Source organism: Pelodiscus sinensis, chromosome 5 (genome assembly GCF_052426305.1).
Source record: "Pelodiscus sinensis isolate ZL-2025 chromosome 5, ASM5242630v1, whole genome shotgun sequence".
NCBI lineage: Eukaryota > Metazoa > Chordata > Testudines > Trionychidae > Pelodiscus > Pelodiscus sinensis.
In genome coordinates, this window is record NC_143056.1 from 64,693,164 (window position 1) to 64,716,686 (window position 23,523).

The following is a 23,523-nucleotide window of genomic DNA, read 5'->3' on the forward strand; positions in this document are numbered from 1 at the left end:
AAAGCTGTACTACAGACGGCATATTGACCTGATCCGAAGTCCCTGCCTCCATAAGAAAATATTGCTTGAAGTCACCTCATATGGAGCACCCCTAGGGACGCTTCTCGATGAAGAAAAGGAGGTTACTCGCCTTCCTGTAACTGATGTTCTTCAAAATGAGCGTCCCTGGGGGTGCTCCATATGAGGAGCTCCACTACCCTCCCTTCTTCCCCTCTACTGAGGAACGCCCTTATGATAACATCTATAATACATTATTTGCCGGGTTCCAGATAGAGAAGTAACTGAAGGGAGGGGAGCTGTGCATGCGTTATAGTACTGAGGGAGGATTGTGCATGCGCGGCCCCGATACATTGCTGAGAGAGAGATCCGTCGGGAAGCTCTGAGCGCTCAACACTTCATGTCGAGCACCCCCAGGGACACTCATCTCAAAGAACATCAGTTACAGGAAGGTGAGTAACCTCCTTTTTCTTACATTTAATTTGCTTATTATTACCCTTCCCCTTTGCACACACAGTCCTTTCTAAAGTGCCTTCTTGTCCCCATTCTTCCATGTTCAAACAAATTTACTGTTTATTATAAGTCAAGCTTTGTATTTCAATATGTCTGTGAAGATATATAACCTATTATACGGTTTAGAGAGTTTGTGCATCTGTCTGTCCTTTTGCCTGTGAATCCGTTTGTTCAAGAATGCCTCCAAAGCAGTAAGAGCTATGACCAAATTTGGTAGGCAGTGTCGAAGCAAAAACACGCTCCTCTCTGTTTAGGCGGCTAACAATTGATTTGCTTTATTGATCAGTAAAGCAAAGTGAGCCAAACGTGGTCCCAGCAAAGTCGGGCCCAGTAAAGCTGCTAATACAATCAATCCTAGTATCTTTATACCCTTAGCCAAACAGTCTGACGTCAGGGCATCCAATTACGGAAATCCTCAATTAAATTTGGAAAAACAAAGCCTTATCAACAAGATGGCGGACAGGTACGAGGGAGTACATCTCCTGTCCCAACCAGCCCAATTAACACATACCAATAGCCCATCCTGCAGGCCTCTTCTCACGGGGTGACAGAAAGTTCACTCTGGTCTACGTGCTTGAGAGAAAAGCTGAAATGGTTTCTGATATACAAAATGGTTTCTAGCTAAACATAAAATAGCTTCTACAGCAGCTTCCCCTTATCATAAATAAAGCAAAGTCAGGGTTTGGTTGTGCAAAGACAGTGGGATGCACCTAGACTGTGATTCTTACCAAAAGGAAAGGGAATTGTGTGATTTCAGGAGCAGTTATGAATGACTACGGGGGGTAGCAAACACGGGGAACAGATAAACTCACAAATGACCAGAGGGTACAGCAAGCATCCCAGCTTTGGAGAGCAGCCCCATGCTGCCCTTGGGCTGCCCCCAGGGAGCAACCACTGATTGAGCTTATGTGGTCTCCTGCACCACTCTCTTGGTTCGGCCGTTGGGAGAAGCCTTCAGGCAACCGGCACAGCCCTGCTCTACCCCAGGCCAGATACATCTTGTAGTGTATCCATATATGAAAAGCTGTTCTCTTCTGAATGCCTTTGAGTGGAAATGGTTGCTGGATTTTCATCTTCAAGTGATGTCTCTGACATTCTGGCCTCCTTTCATTATATTCTCTACATCCTGTAGTGTTTTTGTGCTTTTAGAAATCTTTTTCATGAAGATAAACGGAGTTGTATCAGGGAATGTTATGACTAACACAGAAATGTGTCTTAATGACTGTGTAAGTCAGACTGACATTTTCCACTCTGTTAGTTCTTTATTTGAAATTAGCACATGGCTTCTTTTCCAATAGAAACCCCAATTCTGGAGCAGAAAGCAGAAGAATGAGGCAGAGGCTTTTGCTCATTACCGCCAAACACATACAGCAAATGAACGCCGACGTCGCAATGAAATGAGAGATCTTTTTGAAAAGCTAAAAAGAGCACTAGGACTGCATAGCCTCCCCAAGGTCTCCAAGTGCTACATCCTAAAACAAGTAGGTATTTTACAGCTCAAATCATATGGAGAAAAATTCCTTTAATGTGGGGCAAACTGGCATCAGGTCTGAAAAACATTGTAATGATATGAGAAATATTTTAGATGTGAGTGCAGAAATGCTTTTCTCCTCTATGCAATCGTTTCACAATAAAGTAATTTGAGGAGAAATGAATTCACTCCAGAGATAAACTTTAGGGTTTAATGGGATGCGCTCCCCTATCTTCTACTGCTTCTTTGCGAATTTAACGCTCGAAAGTAATTGCCTTGGCAAGTTTAAATTGGACAGCTAGGCAGTTAGAATAATATACATTGAAGACAAATCTCCCTAAGGTAAGAAAATAAAGTTCTTTGTGAAATATTTTATTTCAACATAGGATTTAGATAGAAAACTGTAAATGAAAGGAAACAACCAGCACGTAATCAAAGCCATAAATAATTACATTTATCTGTATATTACATTCCTTGGGCTTTGTCAATTACCTGTTAGACGTACGTTTATGAAAAACAGATTCTGTCAAACTAGATATCTTTTTGATGAAGTTACAAGTTTGATTGGTAAAGGTAAAAGCGTTGATGTAATATACGTAGATCTTCTGTAATGCATTTGATTTGGTATTACATGGCAGTTTGAAAAAATTAGATGTCAAATTAACATGGCACACGTTAAATGAATTAAAAGATGGCTAACTGATAGGACTTAAAATGTAATTGTAAGTAGGGACTTATCATCAAATCATTGTTTCTAGTGGGGTTCTGCAGGGATTGGTTCTTGACATTTTTATTAAAGACCTGGAAGAAAACAAAATAATCAGTGATGAAGATTGCAGGTAAGAAAAAAATTGGAGCAGTGGTAAATAATGAAAAGGACATGCCACTGAGACAGTGTGATACGGATCGCTTGGCAAACTGGATGCAAACAAACAATATGCAGTTTGATATGGTTAAATGTAAATGTATACTTCTAGTAGCAAAGAATTCAGGCCATACTTACGGGATGGGGAACTCTATTCTGGGGAGTAGTAACTGAAAACGTTTTAGAAGTGGTGGATAATCTCTGAACATGAGTTTCCAGTGTGACACTATGGCCAATAGAGCTTGGATATATAAACAGAAAATATGAAGTAGGATAGTGAAGTTATTTTATCTCTGTATTTAGCATAAGTGAAAGTGCTGCTGGAGTATTGTCCAATTCTCGTGTCCACAGTTCTAGAAGGATGCTGATAAATTGGATGGGATTCAGAGAGGAACCATGGAAATGATTAAAGTCAAAATGGTTAGAAAAGGTGCTTTATAATGGTAGACTGAAGAAGATTAATCTATTTAGTTTAATAAAGAAAAGGTTGAGTGGGGACTTGAGTATAGTGTTACATGCCTGCATAATTCTTAATCTTGGAGAGAAAAGGATAATATGATCCAATGACTGGAAAGTTAAGCAAGACAAAATCACACTGGAAAAACAATATAACTTTCTAATAGGGATATTAAGAAGTGGGTAGTTTGCTAATGGTGTAGTCAATAGAATTTTTATCGACTATACAATTAGTCGATAAGGGAAGGCCGCTAAAGGGCTCAGTCCTGCGTCGCGCTGGGTCTGGGACCTAACCCCACTGCGACTCTGCATTTAAAAAGTAGGAGCTCGTCTGCCTTGTCCACCTACCTCCTATTAAATTTTAAATGCAGAGTTGCAACATAGTTTGGTCCTGGACTGGCGTGAGTTGGGACTGTGCCAGGCTGCCTGCTCGCCTGGCTCCTACTATGTTTTAAATGCAGAGAGACAGTGTGGTTTGGCCCTAGACCTGTGCAAGCCAGGACTGAGCTGGGCTATCTGGTTACCTGGCTTGTGGTATGTTTTAAATGCAGAGCTGCAGCAGCGGTAGGTCCCCTACTGCATCTTTGCATTTAAATGTGTAAAGTCGATAGCATAGCTTATCGATTAATCAATTATACTTACACAACCCTGCTTTTTAACAGCAAGAATAATTAACAACTATTTACCAACAACAATTTACCAAGGATCATGATGTATTCTCCATCACTGAGAATTTTTAAATCAAGATTGGGTGTTTTTCTGAAATATATGATGTAGGAGTTATTTTGGGGAAGTCCTGTGGCTTTTGGTGTACAAAAGGTCAGAATAAATTATTGCAATGGTCCCTTTCAGTTGCATTCAGAGAAACAATACAACATGGTCACTGAACTTCCTTTTCTGTCTCCTGATTTCTTAAAGTAAAGATGGAAAATGTCCGTAGGGAGACTTTTAAAATGCCTTTTTTGACTGGGAAAGGAGAGCTACTTTTATTTCTGTGTTGTATGCGTTAGCTTGGTCTCTAACCTGGTGTTTCTGACATGCTTCTAGGCCTATGAAGAGATCCAGGGGCTGACTGATCAGGCAGATAAACTGATTGGGCAGAAGAACTTACTGACTCGCAAACAAGACAGTCTGATTCGTAAAGTATCCACACTTTCAGGTGAGGTGGTTTTAGGGGACATAGTGGTTAGAGGAGTGAAAGAAAGAACTTACAGGGCTGGGAAGGACTAGGGTGTCACTTAGGGGATAGGTACATAAGTGGTAGAATGTGCAGATAAAAGATTTAGTATTAGCTCCTCAAAGATACTTAGGGACCTAACTTTCATTAAATACCTTTGAGAATCTGGTCCACAGATTGTAAGAAAAGAAGACTGATTTTTGGGATGGGGTGTATTTGTGATAGTATAAAGTACATTGTCATAAACACAGAAAAGTATTTATTTCTTCAAGCAGTAAGGGCCACAGGTTCTACAGTGGATCTTCAGCTCACGTGCAGCTTTGAGGACAGCATTTAGACCGGTCAGCCACTAGCTTAGGGAGACAACTCTCCTGTTAAGGAGACATACTACTTTTGTTTCAGCTCCACAGGTAAAGGAAATGTGGACATACCTTCCTGCTGCAGACCATTAGGATCCTAGTGTCAGTACATGGAGCTATCCAAAGGGAAGAATATTTCACTGCCTTCAGAAACAGAGTTTTGTCCAAAGAGTCTTTCTTGTATATCCTCAATAGCCAAACAGGGTTTGATCTTTGGACATTAGTCTGGTGCTGATGCCTTTCATGGCATCCTTTCAGCCTTCCAAAGGGTCTGTCCCTATACTTTCTGTCTATCAAGTGGCTTTTATGATGATAACTGCATCAGCCAGATGGAGTATGGAATTAGTACTGTCCTGAGAACACAAGTACTGCACATTCCATGTTGATAAATTAGTTCTTGGTATGATTCCAATAGTCATCGTAGGTATGTAAAGCCAACTTCATATTTTGTAAGTTATGGCTGATAGGACTAAAGTCCTTCTCTCTTAACACAAAAAATGTATCTAGACAAATCTAAAACAGTAAAGCATTCAGGCCCAATATTTGTAATCAATTGGCTGTAAGCAGGAAGGAGAGAGTGTTTTTCATAGTCTTACATGTCTAGGTGGATATGGTGGTTTATACTTGAGCCATATGAGGCAAAAAAATTGCCGTTTTAGTAAACTCTGATCACACTCCATAAATGCAATATGTGGGTAGAGACCTACTGTTCCTAAAAAATCTGCAAGATAGCCTGACTTTTTATAATATGCTTCAGAGCTGATAGGTAAGCTTCCTCTTTTGCTGTAGTTGAAATGATAGTATTGACTCCGTAGTACCTCTGTCACTTGAGGGACAGCCTGTGCACAGTTATATGTAGTGTGGTTATAGTTGTGTTGGTCTGCTCTCTGGGGCTCCAAAGCTTGTGGTTCTCATCAATAGAGAATGTCCAGTAGAAGATATTACTTCACCCACTTTGTTGTCCTGTGTATAGTTATGAGTTTTGATCATATAACTAAATTGCTAAATAAATTCTCAACGTGCCTACAGACAGTTGATAAAATTCCATTGTATAGTCTGTGGATCTTATTGTTCTAAGAACTATTAAGCTTACTCTAAAATTTCCTTTCTTTGAATAGTAAGATCTACAAGTCTGAACAACTTTGGGTAAGATGAAGGATCTCCATTCATAGCTAAATAAATAATGTTCTTATCCCCAGCTGTCAGTGTAGTTGTAGATAAGGACAACACAGTATTTATCGTAGCAGTGAAAGTTCTCAACTGGCAACCTGTCCAGCGGGGAGAGAGACATCCCTGAGCCATTGGTTATTAGGTCTGAATTCTGTGTATTAAAGCTGCAGACAGGCTGAAGACCAATTTTAAGATCTATCTTTTCCCCTTGAAGAGAGTAAAAGTAGATATATTTTCCTATTTCTGTGATGCGCTGTAGATTGTTCTTTGGAGAGTAAAGGGAGTGAACTACCAAAAAAATAAATTGCATTGGGGTAAACCTGCTGGTTCTGTATGGTTCCATTCCAACTCTTAGTCCTGGAAGCAATTAGAATCCAAGGACATTTTGACTCTCCCTCTCCCTCTCCCTCTCCCTCTCCCTCTCCCTCTCCCTCTCCCTCTCTCAATTTTTTTGTAGGTAAGACAGAAGAAGTGGTTCTGAAGAAGTTAGAATACATTTATGCCAAACAGAAAGCGGTAGAAGCACAAAAGAAGAGGAAACAAGTTGAACCAGAGGAGACTGTTGTGTCCATGAAGCCCAGCAGACAGCAAGAAGGATCCTCCACTTCTTCCAAAGAGTTGGGACAAATGATTGTGACAAATAGGCGAGGGAAGCCATTAATACTCGCGAGGAAAGGAGGCCAGGCTGCCGGTAGGTTGGGATATGTTTGATCTTATCACACGGCGTGGGGGGGGGTGGGAAATATCATTGGTAAGGCTGTGAGTCTGTCATGGATTTTGTGACTTTCTGTGACCTTCATGATTTCTATAGTGGCTTGTGTGACTGGTCTAGGGTCCAACTGAGCAGCTCTGGCAGTCTCAGGGCCATCTGCATTGGACACTGCTGGGGCAGTTTCAGACCAGCACTGCCCCTTCTGGTTCGCGCAGCAGCAGCAAGAGATTGAATGTGAAAGGGGGCTCGTGGCTGAAGAAGGAAGTTAGGGCATAGGAAGAAATGAGAGCTCTGAGTGGCACTTACTTAGGGGGGCTTCTTGGATATCTTGGTTGGGGAAGGGAGTAGCTGCCTGCTTTGTATAGCCATTTTGCTATAAATGTATTAATTTCAGACACAGTCAAGGTAAAGAATCAAAGCAAGAATGTTTCTGTATATTAGGGTTATGTATGTTTTACATTTTAAGGTAGAGTTTAAGAAAGTCTAGAAATTTACAGAAATCACATTAACTTCCTCTGTGATTGGATAAGTGGGGTCAGAGGTTTCTACGTGGGGAAATTAAGATAAACCGAGCTTGCCAGTTGCTATCCGATTTTAGCTGAGAAAACTGTTCAAATTAGCAAAGTGGGCTGAGGACACTAATATTGATATTCACTCAAAAGAGAGCTGTTGTCAGCTAGTAAGTATCTATTGGTTAAAGGCTCTAAAGCATGCAGTGTCAGAAATATCACTTTCAGTGTGGGGTTTTTATTTGTATTTTTATGCAGTGGAAACCACATCCTCTCCTGTTACGTTAACTACTGCCAGCCTAGTGATGACTCCACAAGGGCAGGTGCTTACACTGAAGAGTCCCCTGATGCCAGGACAGGTAGCCACTGTTCCTTCCACACTCCTGCAAGCTGAGCTAAAGCCTCAAGTTGCTAGCAACACAGTTACAACACAGCCAGGTAAGCTCACATGAGAGCAGGTTTACTGGAAGAATCATAGAATACTAAAACTGGAAGGGACCTCGAAAAGTCATCAAGTCCAGTCCCCTGCCCTCACGGCAGGACCAAGCACCATATAGCTAGATCATCCCTGATAGATGTCTATCCAACCTGCTCTTAAATATCTCCAGTGATGGAGATTCCACAACCTCCCTAGGCAATTTATTCCAGTGCTTAACAAGCCTGACAGTAAGGAAGTTTTTCCTAATGTCCAATCTAAACCTCCCTTGTTGCAATTTAAGCCCATTTAAAAATTGTTATTGAATCTATCCCTCTGTTCATTTATGCACTTCAGTTTATAAAATACAATTTTCCCTGTAAGAAATTATGTGCTTCACCAGTAGTATCCTTTATAGAATTCTTTCTGTAATTTTACAACTTTACTGACTAGGGTAGATTCTCACTGCACTATACCTATTACATAAAACAGCGATACTTGATTATACAACCAAAATGGTAATCAAATCAATAGAGCTATTTGTTTTTATCATTAGATAAATAGAATCTGTTGAATGTTACTATTCCTAAACTAAAGAGAAGGGGAAATACCTGATCTCTATTAGAAAGAGAACAATCAAATAGCCATTTCTTAGACCATTTTCAAAGAGTGGTATACTACCATCTACAGCATGGGTCTGTTGTGCTATATTTTCTATTTTTGAGTTGTCATTAAAAAAAAAATTGCTTTTCTTCCTGAATAAGGTATTGCATCTGTGATGATTCAGCTACCGGGCTCAACTGTTCCTGTCCAAGTGAAAGGTATCCTCGCTAACTCAGCTATTCCCATTACACTACCAACCATTGCAAGTAACCCAGGGCCCCCACCTGTTGGATCAGCTGCAGAACTTGCTTCAGGTAAGTTCTCCATTCACAAATCCTTGTGTGAGGCTATCAAAAGTTCTCTTTAAAATATTTAGGGTCAGCTTTTCTTCAGAATGGTAAATAACATTGCATCTCACCTTCACAGTTTTATAGCACTCAGTACAATTATGTGCTGGAGTACAGGGGGCATTTCTTTCACCTCCTGTTCATTCAACAGCACTTAAGATTTGAGCCATCTTGTACTTTCATATCTGACACTATTATAGCTGAAACATTTGACAGAAATATTGTGAATAGGACCTAGGGAGAGGATAGTGGATGTTTATATTAGGAGCACTTCATGTCATCCAGAGCATAGAACTCCCAAGAAGAGACCATTCACCATCTTAATGGAGTTACCCATGTAATAGGGTGTATGCAGCTAAGAAGAAAAGGAAAAGGGTCAATTTCAGATGTAGGACTAGGGAAAATCTGACTACTGTATCTGCGAATTCTTTTGCTACCAGTAAATGAGCACAGAAGGTCTCTGAAATATGCAGTATCATTCTGAGGGGCAAAATATGCAGGAAACATAATTTTCTAGTGTACAGCCCAAAAACTACTGTGTAAATAGTAAGTATTTCTTGATGGGAGTGGCTATTATCTAGCTTTCACCAACCCACTTCAGAAATTTCCTCTGAAGAAGCTCTGGAAAAGGAGAGACTGCTAAACTGAACTTAGTGTATGATTGCTATAATTCCACTAATAGTTAGAATGAAGTAACAATTATTCTAAAAAATTAATGTAGAAATGGCACTTTCGTACTTGACAGACCTGCTCTATAGTAGTTATAGCTATTGATGTCAGGGCAAATGAATAAATACATTGCTTTTACTTCTGGAGAGCCGGCACAGGTAAGAGATAGTGTGTAAGCATTTTCTGTTTTGTGCATCACCAGAAAAAAATTGAGGAAAGTTCCAATCAGTTTCACTTGTGTTAGTCTACTGAAAGCAGGGGGAATTGCGCACACATTATTGAGGGACATATCCTGAAGATACAGGATTGCACAGGTATAAATGAGGGCTGAATTTTGTCTGCTACCAATTGTGAACTGACAGAGGGAGAAGATACTAAGCTGAGTTTGCAAGATCAGGCCGTAGGGGGAATGAACATCTTTCAAATGTGTTCAAGTTAAAAATAAATTCTGATAGGTAATAGACATCATGTGATTTCAATGATTCACTCTTCAGAGTAGTATTGATTGTTAAGTTTGTAGAGTTAAAAAAAAAAAGTACAACCAGTTCACATCTGTGTATTAAAGCAGATGTTTTAAACTCTTTATAGAGTTGGTTTTGTTGGGGGGAGGTGATATGGGAGAAGGAGGATTGTTTTCAGCTGCAGTCATCAGTGAACCCTGATGGCTTTTGCTTTGTTTGGTTTTTCAGAGTGTGAAGATTCATTTGTGATGCCAAAAATTGTCAATGTGACATCACTGGCTGCTGAAGGGGGAGTAAATTTAAGCCTGAATAGAACCAAGAATTCTCATGTAACCCCAGGTGCTGGTGCCCAGACATCTGAGCAGTCCCTGAAAGCAGGACCTCATGAAAACAGGCAGAATGAGGATATCCTTTCAGAAGAAAAAAACAAGGCATCTCCTGGAGACAGCTGTGGAGATGGAAAAAGTGCCACAGGGCCCACGGAAATTTTCCTTGAAAATAAAGACAACAGCTTTCCACAGATTCGGAATGTACCTACAGTAAAAGACTCTTCAGAGTCCTTTGCTAAAAAGCTTTGTTTTGGAGAGTTTGTTGGAAACCAGGGGAGGAAGAAAGAGATTGATCAGGGAGGGGAAAGGTTGAAGCCAAAGGATTTTCCATTCCGCAAGCTGCAAGTTAAAGATCTCAAAGACTCCAGGATAGAAATGGAACTGAGGAAAGTAGCCTCTGCAATGGAGGAAGCAGAACTAGACCCAAGTGAGTTACTGGGCAGCATTGAAGAGAGTGATGACACTGATGAAACCCTCACTTCACTTCTCAACGAAATTGCCTTTCTTAATCAGCAGCTGAATGATGACACTTCTGGCATGTCAGAGCTGCCCAATACCCTGAGTTCAGACTTTTCCCCAGAAGACTCTGAAACTCGCAGGGGAGCTGCCAGTGACCTGGCTGCTGCAGATGGATCCTCCTTCCCGTACGGTCCCTTGGGTAGCAGTTTCAAGGCCCTTTCTGAAGTTCGCGAGAGTAGTGGCTCCATAAGCCCCCTCCTGCTTCACCTAGAAGATGATGACCTTACGGATGGTGAGAAGAACTCTGCAGAACCTTCATCTCAAGCAGATATTTTGAAGATAGTGATAGGCTCTGACATGAAGGACCCACTTGCCAAACTCTCAGTAACTGATGGTGGTCACGGTAAAACTTTAGATCCCTTGGCAGAGACCAGTGTGTCTCCTCCAATCCTGCAAATGAAAACCAATCTAGAAGCTGGTAATACTGACACATTGTGGAGGCCTATGCCCAAACTGGCCCCACTTGGGTTAAAAATTGCAAATCTTCCATTAGACTCAGAAGGGCAGAGTACCAAGGTGATGCCAGTGTTGGCGCCTGTAGTTGCAAAACTGGCACCCATTGGTTTAAAAAGTAAATTACCTGCAACTGACCAGGAAGAACAGGACAGTAAAATAATGCCCACATTAGCCTCTGTAGTTGCAAAATTGAACAGTATTGGGACCTTGCCTTCAAATTCTGCAAGTAAATAAATGCTTGGATTTTTCAGTGGCTGAAAGAAAAATCGGGAGCAAATGTGGACTATGAAAGGAGTTGGTGTCTTGAGTTTTAATATCTTGTGTCTTCAGACACTTGTTTTCTGTACACTGTAAAGAAAATATGGTATCAGTGCACTCTTCTGACTGAGGGCAGGCCCCAAGCTGAGAAATCAATGCTATGAAACTTTAATTATGTTACCATGAATTTTACCTCACTGCTGTGTTCTGGATGTTCCTTTCCCAGAAAGAAAACAATATGATTTATTACCATTGCTGGGCAAATGGTATTCTTCCAACAGTGGATCCTTGATAAATAGAGTATGAAATTAGAGGTCTGATGGACTCAGGCCACTGAGAGATTCATACCTTACCAGAGATGCAGTTGTTTCTGTATGAGGAGAAATCAGGCATATTAGCTCTTGTACCAGCCAAATTAACTATCTATGCAGAAGCAGGGTTGCTCACATCTGCAGTTTGTGCAGAGCCCACAGAATGTAATAAGCTTGTGTAAAGGAGATTTGGAGCAAGTTTGTTCAAACTGGTTGCCCTGAGTGGAGAAAGGGAGATCAGGGATAGATTTCTCAAAATGCTAATGTCAAAAATTTCCATTCTTCAGTGCAAAAGAATTTTCTTCCTCCTTAGGCTTTCTATTAGTTCCTGCCCACACCATTTCCATATTAAATCTTAAACTCCCATCATAAGGTAAAGAAGGAAATTTTTGTAGTCCAGTCAGAGTTTGGATAATTGCAACAACCAGTGATGTATTTTTAGTTAGCTAATTTTAAAAAGATAATACCATGCAATGTTCTTCCTTGAGCATGCTTGGCATAAGACCGCATCCAGAATGAACAAATTCCGATAGGAAAAAAACCATCTGGGTATCAGATTGCTAATTCTTTAAAAGCATCACTGAAGTAGTTTGTGTGTCATTTGTCTCCGTTTCGCCCCTCCTTCCCTTTTTCCTCCCTTCCTCGTGGTTCTTAAAGACATACACATCTGAAATTCATTTACAGGAAATGACCCTTTCAGGATGATTGGAACATAAAAATAAATGTGTGCATGTGCATGTCCTTCCAAACCATCCATTGTTTTACAAATTCAGGAAAGGTACTCAGTTTGCTCATTGCATTTACGCAGGATGTGTATAGCAAAACAAAACAAAAAAGCTCATTACCAGGGAAATAGGGGCAGTATTTGAATAGCAAAATGTATTTTTATTCTCTTCTGCCACCACTTATTCTAAAAACTGTAGTTACTCTTCACAGTTAAGCTGTTGGAAGTGAAGGGCCTGCAGACTGTTGTAAAGATATTTATATTTTTGTATAAATTTTTTCTTTTCATAGTTTCCTTGAATGACATTTTCAGCCTAGAAGAGACATTTGTTAATGAGTGTATAAATGATTTTTTCCTACCTAGTTTGTAAATAATTTTTAGGTGCTCCTAAAAAGTAAAAATAACTGCTGTGAAAAATCTGTAGAAACTGGGAAATGGCACATTTTGCCTTTCTTGCATAATTGTATTTAGGAATGTAATCCCTGCTCTTATACCTGAGCAGAGGCAGTTGGGATTCCACATGCTGCCAGTTCTCCCCACTTTCCCCTATTGTGATGCACTAATGTAGAAACTTTCATCTCTCCCAGTACCAAGGCTAAGCCTGTGTGTCTGACTTTCACTTGCAAGTGCTGTAAGTGAGGTTCTTCCACTATTCAGAAGCTGTGTCAAACTACATTTAGTACAAATGTATTCCCTATTCAGTACACTGCAGCTACTGGACTTGTGTCTGGAATGGCTGTGTCACTGGGCACGTATGCCATGTGGTGTTCTTTTTCTTTGTTACAATTGTATCTTGGGCAGCAAAGAAAAGATATGGTTCTTAAGATGGGTATGCATAAAATTACTCCAGACTTTGTGTAATGGAGGTGTCTCTACTTTCTACAAGGTGAGTTTGAAAACAGTTGGATAGGTGGAGATTGCTTCTGTTACCTTTGTATAATTTACAGTTTAATCTCATTTTGTGTCATAAATGCTAATCTTCCTGCACTAAAGGTTTGAAGAAGAGGGGATAGGTTAGCATAAGAACCATGCAAAGCCTTACAGCTATCGTTCAATGCCTTAGAAAGGGGAACAACTCTAAATACGTGTTTACACCTACTTAGACTTCAGAGGCTAGATTCAAACCTCATTTGCATCAGTATAAATCTGGAGTAACTTTACTGATGTCAGCAGAGTTACACCAGTTTTACACAGATGTACCCAGCCCTGCTGATGCAAAAGGGGCAAAGGGGACATCTGCCCTAGGGCCTGGCTGCCACCACTGCTACTGTGGTAACGGCAACAGTTGCGGCTCCATGCTCTTTAAATTGTTGCTGCAGTGCCACATGGCACACTCCAAGCATCTCTGAGGGCTAGTTGCCCCAGCTCCACCCCTTCCACCCAGGGCCCTGTCCCTTCCGGGAGAGCAGAGCCATCCCCTGAAGTACCTTGTCCAAGGGCCCAGCAACTATGTTGGTCCCCCAGATATACCTGAGAATTTGGATCTGGGTATTTTAAACTGGCTGAAGTTGCTTGTCATTCTGCCCAAGACCGTTTGGTTTGCCATTAAATTCAACTTCTTGCTATGTGTGAAACAGCCACTAGCATTGCACTGAAGGTGTCACACACACACACACACACACACACACACACACACACACACACACACACACACACACACACACACACACACACACACACACTAAATTTCCCCTCTATCCCCCATCGCTTCTTGATCCAAAATGGCTGCTGTTCATTTTCATGTTAGTTTTTAATCCATATCTGTACATTAAGAGAATTATGCCTTTCTCATTTCATAGAACACAGATAGCATTAAAGTCACTCAAATACTCTTTTGAAAAACCCTACCTGCCTTGTGGGTCTGTTGGCTATCATCAAGGTGATAGAAAATGTCTAGATACATATTTACAGTTGTACTGTTTGGCAGTCAGGAATTCTTGCTATAACAAAAAGATAATGTTGAGATGAAAGCTTGATGCCATAAAACTCACTAAAGTCTGCAGGAAGAGACCCCAAAATGAAAAGAACCAATAGGCACGTGGCCAAGTTAAGTGTTTGGCTGGTTCTGCCTAGCAACAAAACCCCTTTGAAAAGGTCATTAGGCTTTGATTTTCCTAGCCCTTACATAGCATCTTTTAATTTCACTATCAATTTGAATGTCGAATCCCCTCCTACCCATAGCCCCAAAATGAATAGGTTTGGAACAAACCTTTTGGAAATTATGCACACTATTGAGAGACAATAGCGGGGTTTGGAATCAGGAGAACAAAAGAAACCTCTGCAAGGAGCACATTCTCATTAGACCACAAGTCCTGGAAACTTCATTTTTTTAGATATGTTTGTAAATAGACAGATGTTTTTAAGAATATAATGTAATGTCAGATATAGCTTTTTTCCTTTTATATATTAAAATATATCTTTCCCTCTTTTCAGCTTTTGACAAATTGATATTTTTGTAGAAATCTAACAGTACAGGACTGTTCAATGACTGTATGTGTGAGAGAGAGAAAGCATAAAATTAAAATAAACCAATCAAGTTCAACCAGGCTTTGGAAATTTATTACTGGGATGGGGGGAGGGGAATCAATAGTAAAGTATTAATTGCTTTGGTGCAATCACACGCTCCTTCAGCCTGGCTTTGGACCAAGCCTCAGTGCCTCTGGCTCAGGTGCCTTGTCCAATGCCTCTGATATGGTCAATGGACTCAGACTGCTCAGTGTCCTCAAGCCTGCCGTCCCAACGGTACCCCTGGAACCTGTGTTGGTTTCCCGTGTCATGCCAGCTATCGCACTTGGTAGCCATTATATCAGTAGCACTAAATGCTTTTGGGCACCAGAATCCTCAAGGGCTTCCGCCCTACAGGTGGCACACAAAGTAGAGGAACAGCCTTCAGCCTCCCCTGGACCAGCCCATCGCAGTGCCCTCTCTTGTTGTCACCCTGGACAATGCTTGGGCTCACCAGAAATTCCTTAAAAGGGTCACCACCAACCTTAATCTTCAGGTAGAGGAACTTGAGCCAAAAGATACCCTCTGGGGTGCTGGGACAGGCAACTCCAGCCAGAGTGGCTTTACTCTTCCATGATGGAGTGGCCAAAGTCGCTATAACCCTGTGGCAAACACCTTCCTCCATTTCTAAGCTGGCAGAACACGAAAACTTTGTACCAGCGAAAGCTCATGAGTACCTTTATTCCCATCCAGCCTCTAGTTCCCTGGTGATGGAGGCAGTCAATCACCATTAGAGGCAAGACGAATCCAGGTCAACTCCAAAATATAAAGACTCAAAGGGACATGAAATTTGGGCATGAAATTTATTCAGCTTCCAGCTCCGAGTGGCTAATAATCAGGCCCTCATAGACTGCTATGAGATGGACATGTGGCAGGCTATCACTAAGTTCAACTCTTCTCTTTAGGAGGACTTGAAGAAAGAGTTTTGGGCCCTAGGGGAGGAAGGGGCTATGGCTTGAGCAGTGCTCCAAGTGGCCTCAGATGCAGCAGTCACAGCAACCCATTATATATCCTCAGTTGTCTCTTTATGGAGCAATCCTGGCTTCTCTCTGGTCTCTCCCCTGAGGCATAGCAGTCTCTGCAGGATCTCCCCTTTGATGAGCTGGCCCTGTTTGTGGAGAAGACAGACACTAAGTTGCATGGCTTGAAGGACTCCCACATCACCCTTCACACGCTTGTGTGTATATTCTGGGGATTGCACATTAGAAATTCAAGCCCCAGACTGTCTGTTCAGCCTTCCCAATCCTATTATTACATGGGATAGGGCAAATGTATGAGAGTCAGGAAAAGACCATCTATCTTCTGCCCAATCCAGCTCCTCCCAGCCCACGGTTGACTCCAAACCCCCCTTTTGAGGATTAAGTTGAGAACAACATACCTCTCCTCCCGCCAGATCTTTCTCCTGTGCTGTTCTCCCACCATTTGTACCTTTCTCCTTCGAGTGGTGTCTCTGTGGGTGCACTCGGAGATTTTTGCCTAGCAGTGCCTTCCCGCATCGCACATTCACAGTCACCATCTCACACTGTTTTAGTCCGGTAGCTGCGCATGCGGCATGGGTTCCCCTCAGTTCCTTCTCTACCATCCTCGGCAGAAGACGGAGTCACAGCAGTGCTCTCCTTTCTGACTGGAAAAATAAAAATAGTGTAGTTCATTAGTAGTTTTTAGCCAGTTTATAGTTAATGTTCATTAGTTCTTGTCTGTTTAAAAAAAAAAAACGGCTTCTGGGTTTTTTTCCTTCTGTTTTTTTCTCCAAGTTTCTGAATTCTACAACTTCTTCTCTTCAAAATGCCAACCTCCCCTGGTTTTAAGCAATGTGATTCATGCAGACACTCAATGCCTGCATCTGACAGGCATACTTCGTGCATAAAGTATCTTGGCAAAGGCCATGTGGCGTAGAAATGCCCACACTGCCAGAACATAATAGCCAGAGCCATCAACCAAAATAGACTCCCTTCAACAACTGGAGTCTGTCTACTGAACCCAAGGCATCATTAACTCCTTGTGAGAGGACTAATTAATCACCCTCCAGGGATTCCCATGTGTCCTGGGCCTCTCCAGCACATTTGCCGGTGCCATCTACTTCTGGCACCACAGAGAAGCGGAAAACAGCATGTATGAAGAGAGCAGAATCAGAGACTAAGAGGAAGTCTAGCTCCTCTGCACTGACTGGTACCACACTGACCAGTACCGCTCCTCAGTTCAGCACCAGTGAAGTCTGACATGCCACCACCCTTGTGCCAATGGACACCTCTTTCCAATTTCCAGCCAATTGAAACCCAAACAAGCTCCGGGACTGAAGCCGAAGAAGGCTTCTCATAAAACAGCTGACACCTGGTACTGAGCACCACAGCTGTATGCACCGTCTCCACTAGTGCCAACCGCATCTTCACCTCAGTATTCTCCTAGAATCCACCAGCCTACTCCACACCAACAATCTTCAGAACATATTTCTTACTCACCTACACTATCAGCACTGGGCATGGCACTAGACTAGACAAGAGAGCAGGTTTTCTTCTCAGCACTCCTCAGCAATGAGCTCTGTGACTTCTTGGCATTCCTCTAGGCACTGACCATCGCACCTCCCTCCACAATATCTGTGGTTTAATTCCCCTTGCCCTTATCTGCCACAACAGCTCCAACCCCAATGGCCCATGGTATCAATACCGCACCCTTTCCTCACATCATCACTGAGCATGTGAGATGACGGCATCGACACCAGCACTTAGGGTAACACGTTCTCCAGCCACCATTGCACACTCCTCACCTTCTGGACCTCCACACTCACCTTCTATAACAACCCAAGCTGAGACAGTGGATAAAGAGGACAACTTACCTCACTCTGACTTGGACAGCTCCTTCCTGGTTCCACAGTCTTCCTCTTCTCCAGATGAGGCGATCTTTCCCTCGTCATCCTCTCCACCTGCAGACAATTTGAAGCAATTTCAGGATTTATTTAAATGGGTAGCTCAGTCCCAGGATATTGCACTGCCGGAAGTGCAAGAAAAGCAATACAAATAACTCAAGATACTCCAACCAGCAACATCTTCTAAATTAGTGTTATCAATCAGTGAAACTGTTATGAAGGCATTCTGGCAAACACCAACCTCTATCCCTCCTACCAATCACAGAGCAAACAGAAAATATTTGTCCTGACCAAAGGCATGAATTTTCTTTTTTCACATCCCCAATCCAAATTCATTGGTCATGGACTCAGTCAATCATGGATCTGGACAACCCCAGTATAAGTCCACGCCACAGGACAAGGGGCATAAGCAGTTAGACATTTTTGGCAGAAAAGACTATTCCTCTGCCATCCTTCAGTTCCAAATATCGAATTACACTACTGTCCTGGCTAACTACAACCACACAAATTACAGTAGGCTACAAAAGCTCTTGCAAGACCTTCCAGAGCAAAAGAGGCTTCAGCTCTAATCTTTAAAGACAGAGGGTCAGTGAATAGTATGAACAGCCCTTTAGGCATCTAGGGACATAGCAGACATGGCAACCAGGGCCACAGCAACTGCAATAGTCATGCACAGAGCTTCCTGGTTACAATCTTCTGGAGTCCCAAGGGAGCTGCTGGCCAAGGTAGACCACTTCCTATTTGACAGGAACCAACTCTTTGTGGCCAAAACGGACAAAGTCCTCCATTCAGTGAAGGATTCCCACACCACACTGTGAACCTTAGGGCATGTACACCCTGTCTAATAAAAGGTGCAGGTAAACTCCATTTCAGAGACTGAGAGATCAACTACCAGAGACCACAGCAGAGACCATATGATCGGAGATCCAAACAATTGTCCAACAGAAGAAGGATGCAACACAACCATTTCTCCAACAACCAACCCACCATGTTCAAGTAGCAAATTTGAAGATGTGGTCGAAGGTTTGAGGAATCACCCCAGCGATCCAGTGCATAAGACCCCTTTTTTCCCCACTACCATTTAAGGCCCTTTTGTTATCAGTGGGCCCTCATCACTATGGACAAGTGGGTCCTCGAGATCATCAATATTGGCTACACAGTCCCCTTCATTTCTATGCCCTCTACCCAATCTCCTTCCCTGTCCCTCTTCAGAGACCCCTCTCACATGACCCTTCTACAAGAGGTGCAAAAACTATTCAGCTTGGGACAGTGGAACTGGTTCCTCCAGAATTTGAAGAAAGAGGGTTTTATTCCAACTACTTCCTAATGGCCAATTAAACAGGGTTGGAGGCCCATTTTGGATCTCAGGAAGCTCAACAAGTTCGTATGCAACAAGAAGTTCAGAATGGTGACTCTGGGCACTATTATATCTGCACTGGAAGAGGGGGACTGGTTCTCAGCATCAACCTTTGGGATACAGATTTTCATAGAACAATAGACCCTGCACACGGGAGGGAGGTTTCTCAGATTTATGGTAGGCAAAGACCTCTACCAGTATCAAGTCCTCCCTTTCGGACTTTCCATGTCTCCCTGGGTATTTTCCAAAACTCTGGCCATGGTCACGGCGTTCCTCAAGAGGCAATGCATCAGTATATTCTTTGAGTGCTTGCTCATGTCCATTCTAATTAGGTGTGTGCACACTGCATGCATGGATTCCAGAGCTTTTTCCCTTAGCCCTTAGTCAGTGAGCCCCCTGGAATGGCACCGCTATATCAGCTCATATATACCCCTGCTGGCCCTTCACCCCCTACAGTTCCTTCTTACCATCCATGATGGTAGCTGGAGCGTTGACTACGCTGGTAGTCCTTACCCTTAGTAGTGAAACCTTTGTTATCCGGCACTCTGTTAACCAGAAAACTTTGTTAACCAGCATTGCCCCCATCTACAATACTGTCACATCTTCAGGCGCACAGGCCTGGCTTGGTTTACCATGTTTGGCTTAACAATTTTTTATTTAAGAAATACTAATCATCTTTAATTCAAAATAGAAATGTGAGACCAACTATCTCAAACTACAAAACTACCAATATTAAAAACTTGAGTTTTACTATTATTGTCCATTGGTTTTTCCTAGGTTGATGGGACCCTCAGATAACCGGAATTTTTAGATAACCGGGACGCCTTAATCCAGATAACACAGGTTTTACTGTATATAGTTCTCTTATTCTTTGAGTGGTTCAGTATTTAGTTTTCGTGTTTATCTTAGATAGTGTAAAAGTTGCTGAAGATAAGGGAGGTTTCTCCCTTACAGTCTCTCCCCAGCTGGGGAGGGGATGCCAGGGCCCAAGGGGTTCAAGCCATTTGCGAAGTGTTTGAAACTTATGCCCTGTGACAATCTGCATGACACTTGCTTAAAGTGTCTGAGAGGCCAATCGCACAGACAATTGTAACATCTGCAAGAGTTTGAAGCAAAGGACTAAGCGTGAGAGAGACACTCTAGATTCAAGCTTATCCTCATGGAGTCCGCTTTGCAACTGCCGGCACCACAGCAGGCACTGTCAGTGCGCAGCATTCCAGCCTCGGTGCGGGAAGCCTAGGTGGCACCAATGAGACAGATGACCACCTCCTGGAAGTCCTCAAGGCACCAATCTCAGACCCTGGCACCAAGGAAAGGAAAGGGCCACAGAAGCGGGTCCCAGGAGAGGCATGGCCACAAGGTACACCCTAAGGAGGGGTATTCGACCTCGAAGGTGCTCTGGGAGGTGCAGGTACCGACAATGCCTTTGCAGAGGGAGACTCCAGTACTGGAGGTGATAATAGAGGAATTCCAGTAACCATGCACCCCTGAAACTTTAGATGCAGCCCAGGGCATCATCCCTGGCACGGCCTGAGGAGCCTCACAACGTGCCAATACCGCAGATGGCTCTGGCACCGCCTAAATCAACACGGGGGCCGTGGTTGGCACCGGTATCGTTACCGGGACCCACGAGGGGGCCAGTACCCAGGCACTCTTCAGCAGCACTGGGGTTGCCAGCACCACAGAACCCTCCGGCACCATTAGCGTATGGGGGTTCCCAATCGGGACCTTCGGTGCTGTCTTAGGGTGCCGTTGGGACAATATATCAGTCAGTGCCTCCAGCCCCGATGCTAGCGATCCCTCCACCAGCACTGAGCGCACAGGGAAACCTGCGGCCATGGTCCAGAACCAATGGGAGCATAGGTCAACAGCTCCACTGTGGTTGGTGTCTGTTTATTCGTCCGAATCAGATACTGAATCAGTACGCTTGAGGAAGTCATATAGGTTGAGATCCCGGCTGTGCTGCAGTCTATTGTGAAGTAGGTGCTGATGGACTGTGACCCAACCTCCTAGGATACTGCTAGGGAGTCACCTAATTGGAATAGATATGAGCAAGCACTCAAAGGAAAAAAGTTAATGACCTCGTAACTGTTGTTCTTCGAGAGGTGTTGCTTATGTCCATTCCAAATCCCAGCCACCTCCCCTTCATTGGAGGACTCCAGCAAGAAGGAACTGGGGGGGTGGAGGGTCATCAATATAGTGGTGCCGCTCCAGGGGGCTCCCTGGTTGGACCAATGGATATTGCTAAGGGAAAAAGCTCCGCACACACACCTAATTGGAATGGACATGAGCAGCACATCTTGAAGAAGAACAGTTACAAGGTAGGTAATCGGTTTTTTTCCTACCTCGATGACTGCTTAACCGAACGTTCTTTATGCCAGCAAACACTAATCATGTCAAGCATCACCTTCAGACTACTTCTCTTGTCTGCGTCTACTTAGAAATCCACTCTTGAGCTGACCCAAATGATAAGAGTATATTGGGGCATTCCTAGACCCTGTGACGGCCGAGCCTGCCTTCCTTTACCCCAGTTTCAGATGCTTTGTGACCTTATCAACGGAGTCATACTTACCCCCTTCACAACTGCCCATATATGCCTTCAGATCCTGGAACACATGGCAGCTACCATGTTCGTGGCATCCCTTGCGAGGTTACACGTGTGCTGCCTACAGACTTAGCTTATATCCGTTTACATTCCCAACCAACGCAGCCTCACAAGACATCTCGCACTTCCACCACTAATTCTCCAATCTTTTGAATGGTGGTCTACCCCAGACAACCTCCTCGTGGGCATACTCTTTCATCGCCCAGACCCATCAATGGTGATCACAACCGACGCATCGCTACTAGGTTGGGGTGCCCACTGTGACACGCAGACAGTCCAGGGCAGGTGGTCACAATCTGAGATGCGACTTCACATCAACATTCTGGAACTCAGGGCTATCCGCAATGCATGTGCACACTTCCTTCTCATCTGAGGCAGAACTATACATGTCTTCATGGGCAACACATCCTGTATGTTTTACATCAACAGACAGGTGGGTGCCCAGTCACACTCACTATGTGCAGAGGCAATCAAGTTCTGGAACTGGTGCCTGAAGAACGACATAACTCCAATGGCAATGTACATACCACGCCGACAGAACATCACTGTGGACAAACTGAGCAGGTACTTCTCGGAGCAACGCGAGTGGGAGCTTGGCGTCATTCTCTCAGTCTTCTGACAATGGGGATTCCCTGTCATAGACTTATTTGTGACAGCAGCCAGCCACAAATGCCACCACTTCTGCTCCCGAGCGAGTCAAGGCAAGAGATCAGAGGGAGACATCTTTACCATATCCTGGACCCACTCCCCTTTTATATGCCTTTCCACCAACCTCCTTACTCTCCAGGGTTATCAACAAGATTCACTCAAACTGAGCCACAGTGATTTTAATAGTGTCCTACTGGCCAAGGCAATCATGGCTTCCTTACCTGAGTCATCTATCAATTGCTCACCTGATTCCCCTTCCTATCAGACCCTACTTGCTGACCCAACATCAAGGCAAAACTCTCCACCCCAAACTGGGCCTCAGGCAGAAGGGGCAGAGCCAGGACGCTCCTGTGCTTCCCCACCCAGAGACCCTGATTGGTATAGGGGTAGGGAAAGTCTTTGCCTTCCCCCCAGCCCCTCCTCCCTCCCACCCCCCGAGAGAGCTGGCGGTTCCCTTTAGGTTCATATTGTTTGTCCTTAGCCCTGTAGATTTTCATATTTACTTCCTGCCTCTCAGGCTACATCTACACTGCAGAGCTATTTTGGGATACCTTTGGTATCCTAAAAAAGCTATTCCACATCTTAAGAGCCAGCCCGTTATATCAAAATATAACGTGCTTGCTATTCCTATCTCCCCGTAAACCTCGTTCCCCGAGGGTTCAGTGATGTTTCGGAATAACGCTTTTTTTCAAAATGAGATCAAAATAAGGTACGTGATTTGCATTGCACGAATTGCATCTCTTATTTTGAAGTTAGTGCTGTGTAGATGCGCCCTGAGGATATGTCTACACTACAGCACTAATTCAAACTAACTTAATTCGAATTAGTTAATTCGAACTAAGCTAATTCGAACTAGTGCATCTAGACCTAAAAGCTAGCTCGAATTAGCATTTTGCTAATTCGAACTAGAATGTCCACATCGAGTGGACCCTGAACCGAGGTTAAGGATGGCCGGAAGCAGTGCCGGCAGGGCATCAGGTTAGGACTTAGAGCGTGGAGCTGCTGTCTCAGGCTAGCCGAGGGCTGTGATTAAAGGGACCCAACCCCCACCCCGGACAGACAGTTCTCAGGGGTTCCTTGCTCGCTTGTCTAACTCGATGAGGGACAGCAAAGCAGTCCTGGCTTGCAGTGCCCTGAGTGCCCACACTCGGCACATCACAGCACTCGGCCATGAGCCCGGCTGCACTTGCCGCAGACTGCCATCCGGAGGGGGGGGTCAATCGG

The 23,523-nt window shown here is 43.4% G+C and overlaps 1 protein-coding gene and 1 long non-coding RNA gene across 14 annotated transcripts in view; one reads left to right on the plus strand and one right to left on the minus strand.

Moving 5' to 3' along the window:
- LOC102449777 (MAX gene-associated protein) overlaps positions 1-14,733 on the plus strand; it is a 256,194-nt gene extending 241,461 nt beyond the window's left edge. For 12 of the 13 annotated variants that reach the window (XM_089778501.1, XM_089778503.1, XM_089778502.1 and 9 more), the window contains 6 exons: positions 1,809-1,991; positions 4,350-4,461; positions 6,466-6,699; positions 7,488-7,667; positions 8,409-8,561; positions 9,953-14,733. In XM_089778501.1, the coding sequence (XP_089634627.1) occupies positions 1,809-1,991; positions 4,350-4,461; positions 6,466-6,699; positions 7,488-7,667; positions 8,409-8,561; positions 9,953-11,262 (2,172 nt within the window). In that variant the 3' untranslated portion in view covers positions 11,263-14,733. The remainder of the gene's footprint in view (positions 1-1,808; positions 1,992-4,349; positions 4,462-6,465; positions 6,700-7,487; positions 7,668-8,408; positions 8,562-9,952) is intronic. The other variant, XM_089778505.1, reaches the window with a different exon arrangement.
- An 882-nt stretch (positions 14,734-15,615) lies between these two features.
- Positions 15,616-21,755, minus strand: LOC142829132 (uncharacterized). Its single transcript, XR_012903449.2, has 4 exons — positions 21,619-21,755; positions 17,660-17,746; positions 16,205-16,450; positions 15,616-15,934 (listed from the first exon to the last, which is right to left on the minus strand). It is a non-coding gene; the product is annotated as an uncharacterized LOC142829132 (long non-coding RNA).
- Between the last annotated feature and the right edge of the window lie 1,768 nt (positions 21,756-23,523).